This window comes from Borostomias antarcticus (assembly GCF_949987555.1).
Source record: "Borostomias antarcticus genome assembly, chromosome: 35".
Taxonomy (NCBI): Eukaryota; Metazoa; Chordata; class Actinopteri; order Stomiiformes; family Stomiidae; genus Borostomias; species Borostomias antarcticus.
The window spans coordinates 1,636,797-1,644,296 of NC_140268.1; the positions used below are offsets into that span (position 1 = coordinate 1,636,797).

The following is a 7,500-nucleotide window of genomic DNA, read 5'->3' on the forward strand; positions in this document are numbered from 1 at the left end:
CCAGATATCCTCCATTCCTATTGGTGAGTCATCTAACATCCTCATCTCCCATTGGTTAGTACTCTAACCTCCTCATCTCTCATTGGTGAGTACTCTAACCTCCTCATCTCTCATTGGTGAGGACTCTAACCTCCTCATCTCTCATTGGTGAGTACTCTAAATTCCTCATCTCTCATTGGTGAGTACTCTAACCTCCTCATCTCTCATTGGTGAGTACTCTAACCTCCTCATCTCTCATTGGTGAGTACTCTAACCTCCTCATCTCTCATTGGTGAGTACTCTAACTTCCTCATCTCTCATTGGTTAGTACTCTAACCTCCTCATCTCTCATTGGTGAATGCCTGACTCAAGACTCACGATCTGCTTATTGCCATGTATATGGTTCACACATGCTAGGAATGTGACTAGGGTAATGTCATACGCTGTTGACGACTGACACACACACACACACACGCTCTCTCTCACTCTCTCTCTGTCTCTTTCATACACACACACACACACACACACACACACACACAGACACACACATGCAGGCCAGGGATGTCAGGATAGGACATGGAGATCTTCATGTGGACACAGTACTTATTATTAACACCCAGTGTTTGTCTAATAGACTGTATGGAGAGAGATAAACGAATCAGTCTGTCATTGCCCCTCCCCCTCCCCCACACACACACTACACATACACACACACACACACTCACACACACACACACACACACACACACACACACACACTCACTCACAAACACATTCACTCGCGTACTCGACTGACCTGGTCCCAATGAGATTTGATTACGATGACATTTTAATATCCGCTCTACTCACGGCATCACTGTCTGGACTCCTGCAATCACAGACCCATCGCCTGGGGAGGGAGACGGGCGTGGCCCTGCAATCACAGACCCATCTCCTGGGGAGGGAGATGGGCGTGGCCCTGCAATCACAGACCCATCGCCTGGGGAGGGAGACAGGCGTGGCTGGACAATGAGCCTGTCATAGTGGAACAGTGTCATAGTTGGAGTGAGAGAGTGTCATAGTTGGAGGGTGAGAGTGTCATAGTTGGAGAGTGAGAGTGTCATAGTTGGACTGTGTCATAGTTGGAGAGTGAGAGTGTCATAGTTGGAGGGTGAGAGTGTCATAGTTGGACTGTGTCATAGTTGGAGAGTGAGAGTGTCATAGTTGGAGAGTGAGAGTGTCATAGTTGGAGGGTGAGAGTGTCATAGTTGGAGGGTGAGAGTGTCATAGTTGGAGTGAGAGTGTCATAGTTGGAGGGTGAGTGTCATAGTTGGAGGGTGAGAGTGTCATAGTTGGAGGGTGAGAGTGTCATAGTTGGAGAGTGAGAGTGTCATAGTTGGAGGGTGAGAGTGTCATAGTTGGAGAGTGAGAGTGTCATAGTTGGAGGGTGAGAGTGTCATAGTTGGAGAGTGAGAGTGTCATAGTTGGAGAGTGAGAGTGTCATAGTTGGAGGGTGAGTGTCATAGTTGGAGGGTGAGAGTGTCATAGTTGGAGGGTGAGAGTGTCATAGTTGGAGAGTGAGAGTGTCATAGTTGGAGGGTGAGAGTGTCATAGTTGGAGAGTGAGAGTGTCATAGTTGGAGGGTGAGAGTGTCATAGTTGGAGGGTGAGAGTGTCATAGTTGGAGGGTGAGAGTGTCATAGTTGGAGGGTGAGAGTGTCATAGTTGGAGAGTGAGAGTGTCATAGTTGGAGAGTGAGAGTCATAGTTGGAGGGTGAGAGTGTCATAGTTGGAGAGTGAGAGTGTCATAGTTGGAGAGTGAGAGTGTCATAGTTGGAGTGAGAGTGTCATAGTTGGAGGGTGAGAGTGTCATAGTTGGAGTGAGAGTGTCATAGTTGGAGGGTGAGAGTGTCATAGTTGGGGTGAGAGTGTCATAGTTGGAGGGTGAGAGTGACATAGTTGGAGGGTGAGAGTGACATAGTTGGAGAGTGAGAGTGTCATAGTTGGAGAGTGAGAGTGTCATAGTTGGAGATATTGTAATATTGGAAATATTATTTTATATATTTTTAATATATTTTCCTTTTCTGTATCATTTCTTTTATAGTTGACTGTAATCATTTTGTACATTGTACCCTGTATATATGACAGATAAACCTACTGAACTGTAACTTTCCACTTGGCTGAGTCGTGGCTGATATGCCTCAATGTGCTAATATGCTAATTGGTTTTGACACTGATTCTTCTCATTGGCTCACTGATATGGAAGAACTCCACTCATGCTTGCGTTTATCTAGCCTATCACGCGCTCTCTTCCTCCCTCGAGCTCTTTGCCCTGGATGTCTGTCTCAGCGGCCATCTTCTGTCTCCCCCAGTAGGACGTATGTGTCGTGTCCTGGGGACTCTGGAGGGATGGGGACGGGCCGCGGGCGTGTGTTGATGTTTGTGTTGTCTCCGTTGACCCCTCGGCCTCCCTGTCCCCCTCAGCCTGGGCCTCGGCCTCCCTGTCCCCCTCAGCCTGGGCCTCGGCCTCCCTGTCCCCCTCAGCCTGGGCCTTGGCCTCCCTGTCCCCCTCAGCCTCCCTGTCCCCCTCAGCCTCCCTGTCCCCCTCAGCCTCCCTGTCCCCCTCAGCCTCCCTGTCCCCCTCAGCCTCCCTGTCCCCCTCAGCCTGGGCCTCGGCCTCCCTGTCCCCCTCAGCCTCCCTGTCCCCCTCAGCCTGGGCTAGAGGGGTGAGGTCATACGAACCGTCACTCACACAAAGACAGACCATAATAAACGCTCATCACAGTAGCAGCTGCATAACCCGCTGTGTGGCTCGAATTGATGTCCACTCGGACCACTCTCGTGCGTGTGTGTGTGTGTGTGTGTGTGTGTGTGTGTGTGTGTGTGTGTGTGTGTGTGCGTGCGTGTGTGTGTGAGAGAGAGAGAGAGAGAGAGAGAGAGAGGGAAACAGAAAGAGAGGTTCAGGATTGCCCCTAGTGGGCTAGAGTGTGACAGATCATCTTATAGTGTAAATGATGTCTCTTTCATGCAAATGATGTCTCTTTCATGAAGACGCAGCTGTCTGAACCTCTCCAGTCTGTCTCCCTCTCGTCTCTCCCGGGGACATGCGCTGGATCCTGACAAATCTCTACAATATAGCTCCCTATTGAAGGAAAATAAAGCATAGCATTCACACATGGATTGAAATGAGCTATTTGTATTAATTGTGCTATGTGTATTAATTGAGCTATGTGTATTAATTGAGCTATGTGTATTAATTGTGCTATGTGTATTCATTGTGCTATGTGTATTAATTGTGCTATTTGTATTAATTGAGCTATGTGTATTAATTGAGCTATGTGTATTAATTGAGCTATGTGTATTAATTGTGCTATGTGTATTAATTGTGCTATGTGTATTAATTGAGCTATGTGTATTAATTGAGCTATGTGTATTAATTGAGCTATGTGTATTAATTGTGCTATTTGTATGAATTGAGCTATGTGTATTAATTGAGCTATGTGTATTAATTGAGCTATTGAATGGCCATTGTATACCCAGTGATTATTGAGGGATAAACCTTGTGGTCTGAATATGTCAAGACTACCTGTACATTACAGACATGACATGACATGACATGACATGACGTTTGAGTCGGACTGTTATCACTTAGTATCTCCAGCTCTGTGAATGTTCCCACCCCTCAACACTCATCTGAACCAAAACAAAGTGGAGGGAGCCTTTTGAAATGAAGTACTGGCCCTTTAAGACTAGTGTGGATGTAGTTGATGAATGTGCGGATGACGCTAGAGGGAGGTTTTCATTGAGGCTAGCGCCCTCCTGTGGTGAAAGCTGGAACAGTTATGCAGGTTTTTATGTAAGCCGGGTATATAACTGGTATATAACTGGTATATAACTGGTATATAACTGGTATATAACTGGTATATAACTGGTATATAACTGGTATATATAACTGGTATATAACTGGTATATAACTGGTATATAACTGGTATATAACTGGTATATAACTGGTATATATAACTGGTATATAACTGGTATATAACTGGTATATAACTGGTATATATAACTGGTATATAACTGGTATATAACTGGTATATATAACTGGTATATATAACTGGTATATAACTGGTATATAACTGGTATATAACTGGTATATAACTCTCTCCTCTCTCTCTCTCTCCTCTCCTCTCTCTCTCTATCTCTCTCTCTATCTCTCTCTCTCTCTCTCTCTCTCTCTCTCTCTCTCAGGGTATAATCATCCCTCACTCGTGAAGGTGATGGCCAACCCCCACAATATCGTAAGTGATCAATCGTTTAAATGATTAATGATTAAAGATCATTTTAATTTACCTGGTTACAAAACGGACTCTTCTGAAATGTGAGCTCCCTACGCTGTTTTCTTTGAGTTATTTTAACTTCGTTTCCATTTGTGTTTCCTGTCTTAACTATGTGTTTTTTTTTTGCTTTGCCCAAATTTCCCCACAAGGATCGGGAAATAAGAAAACATGTCCTTGTGGGGACATTTTAATGAGCCTCTTAAGGTTAAGAGTCCATTTTATGCTACGTTCACACCGGGCGCGGTGGGAAAATTCGCGCCACCCAGTTCACCCCAGTCTTGCCGCGGGATCCAATGGTTTGCCGCGCGAATCCGCCGCAGAACGTTAAAAAAAATTGAACTTTTTGCGAATGTCACTGCACGGCGAATCCTGGCCGCCGCGCCACCGGGTTCACCTGATTCGCGCCGCCGGTGCCGCCCGCCGCCGCCCGGTTCGCGTGAATTGTATTGACTTTCTATGTAAACTCGCCGCGCGGCCGGAAAAATTAGTGCCCGGTGTGAACACAGCATTAGGGTCAGAGGTTAGGGTTTAGGGTTTGGCTTTACAATTATGGTTTATCCCTCTGTCTCTCCCCCTCCCTCCCTCCCTCCCTCTCCCCCTCCTCTCTCCCTCCTTCCCTCCCTCCCTCCCTCCCTCCCTCTCCCCTCCCTCCTTCCCTCTCCCCCTCCTCCCTCCCTCCTTCCCTCCCTCCCTCTCTCCCTCCCTCTCCCCCTCCTCCCCTCCTCCCCTCCCCCCTCCTCCCTCCCCTCCTCCCTCCCCCCTCTCTCCCAGAGTGCTCTAGTGAACAGACCAGCTCTTGGGATCCTCCCTCCTGAGAACTTCCCAGAGAAGCTGGCCGAGAGTCTCCTCTCAGTGAGTATATGTTTGAAACTCTCTCTCTCTCTCTCTCCCTCTCCCTCTCTCTCTCTGTCTCTCTCGCTCTCTTTCTCTCTCTCTCTCTCCCTCTCTCTCTCTCTCTCTCTCTCTCTCTCTTGAAAATCCCAAGAATGTCCTCCCTCTCCGTGAGAGTTGTGTAGCGGGCGTGGCAGGGCGTGGCGGGGGCGTGGCCCAGGAAGGAGGCGACCACAGCCGTCCTCTCACTTCCTGTCCCTGTGTGCGTGCGTGCGTGTGTCCCCCCCCCCCAGGTGGCCCCTAGTGGTATGACCCGTGTCCAGACGATGGCCTGTGGCTCGTGCTCCAATGAGAACGCTTACAAGGCCATGTTCATCTGGTACAGGGTGAGTCTCATCTTCCAACAGCACACTAGAGGTCTGAAAACTAAACCCTACAGTGATGCTGATATTTTGGGGGGGAACTTAAATCCCCCCCCCCCAAAAAAAATAAAAATAAAATAAAGTGTCAACAAAATGTACCTCAGAAATAGAAGTGTTTTGTTGTGGAGGTCAGAATGATATATTTTTGGCGGTCCATGCAGGACTAGTGTTGTTCGTAGTGTTGATGAGATGGTGATGATGATGAGGACCTTAATGACTCTGTCTCTCTGTTCTAGAACAAGGAGAGAGGACACAGCGTCCCATCTGACGAGGACAACAGCTCCTGCATGATCAACCAGGTGTGTCCTTCAGACCAGATCACTCCCCCCTCTCTCCAGACCAGATCACTACCCCCTCTCTCCCTCTGACCAGATCACTCCCCCCTCTCTCCCTCTGACCAGATCACTCTCCCCTCTCTCCTGACCAGATCACTCCCCCCTCTCTCCCTCTGACCAGATCACTCCCCCCTCTCTCCTGACCAGATCACCCCCCCCTCTCTCCTGACCAGATCACTCCCCCCTCTCTCCTGACCAGATCACTCCTCCCTCTCTCCTGACCAGATCACTACCCCCCCTCTCTCCTGACCAGATCACTCCCCCCTCTCTCCTGACCAGATCACTCCCCCCTCTCTCCTGACCAGATCACTCCCCCCTCTCTCCCTCTGACCAGATCACTCCCCCCTCCCTCTGACCAGATCACTCCCCCCTCCCTATGACCAGATCACTCCCCCCTCTCTCCTGACCAGATCACTCCCCCCTCTCTCCTGACCAGATCACTCCCCCCTCTCAGAACTGACCGCATGGCCCCTGAGTGACTATATTCCATCTACCGTTGTTTTCATGTCCCCCCTCTCTCTCTCTCTCTCTCTCTCTCTCTCTCTCTCTCTCTCTCTCCCTCCCTCCCCCTCTCTCTCTCTCTCAGTCCCCTGGCTGTCCAGACCTTAGCATCTTGTCTTTCATGGGAGCGTTCCACGGGAGGACCCTGGGTAAGAAACGCTGCTGGAGAAGGAAAAGGACTTTTCTTCCTCCAGTACAATTCTCTTATTGTGTGGATCGATGTTGTTGTTAATACAACGATGACACTGTTACACCCGACTGACTGTGTGGTAAAAAATGACTGCATATTAGGACATTTCTGAGCTCCCAAAATGGCCGTCCTGTTTCATAGAGCTAGCGCCACATGTGTCTGTTGCAAATTCAGCGGTTTAAGTCATGTTTTCTGTCAAATTAAGTCTCAACCCACTAGTCGGGCCGCTGTGGCTCAGGAGGTTCAGTAGAACGGGTCGTCCAGTGATCGCAGGGTCAGCGGTTCGAATCCCCGCTTCTCCTGCCCACATGTTGAAGTGTCCTTGGGCTGAACTAGATGAGCAGGCTAGCACCTTGCATGGCAGCTGCCGCCATTGGTGTGTAAGAATGGACGCATGAGAGGTCATTGTAAAGCACGTTGGACAAAAACACTTTAGAAGTGCAGTCCATTTACCATCAATCAATCAATCAATGATTGATTGATTGATTGATTGATTTAGCATTCATCAAGTGTCAACCCAGCGCTAGATAACGAGTAGCCAGCTAGATTTGCCAACTTTCTAGTTGGAAATTTGCAAGAAAATATTAACTATTTTATTGAAAATATATAAAGAGACTGACCTGTCATTTGTTAATGCTAACATGCTAATATACTTTTATATGATTATCCATAGCAATATGATATTCTGCATATATTTCAATGCTGATATGTTAGTTTGGCTAACACACAGTGATCAATGGGGTATGATTATTTATTTTAGGTTGCCTGGCAACAACACACTCCAAAGTCATTCACAAGCTGGACATACCGTCGTTTGATTGGCCGATCGCACCTTTTCCCAGACTGCAGTACCCACTGGAGGAGTGTGTGAGGGAGAACGCCCAGGAGGAAGCCCGGTGCCTGGAGGAGGTGTGTGTGTGTCTGTGT

The 7,500-nt window shown here is 48.2% G+C and overlaps 1 protein-coding gene across 1 annotated transcript in view; it reads left to right on the forward strand.

Annotated features, from left to right (window-relative positions):
• The window catches only part of abat (4-aminobutyrate aminotransferase), a 30,385-nt gene that overhangs the window by 15,946 nt on the left and 6,939 nt on the right, over window positions 1-7,500 (forward strand). Inside the window, exons 5-11 of the mRNA XM_084461045.1 lie at window positions 1-23; window positions 4,206-4,255; window positions 5,066-5,146; window positions 5,419-5,511; window positions 5,784-5,846; window positions 6,469-6,532; window positions 7,334-7,482. The exon at window positions 1-23 is cut by the window's left edge and continues 95 nt beyond it. Of these exons, the coding sequence (XP_084317171.1) occupies window positions 1-23; window positions 4,206-4,255; window positions 5,066-5,146; window positions 5,419-5,511; window positions 5,784-5,846; window positions 6,469-6,532; window positions 7,334-7,482 (523 nt within the window). The remainder of the gene's footprint in view (window positions 24-4,205; window positions 4,256-5,065; window positions 5,147-5,418; window positions 5,512-5,783; window positions 5,847-6,468; window positions 6,533-7,333; window positions 7,483-7,500) is intronic.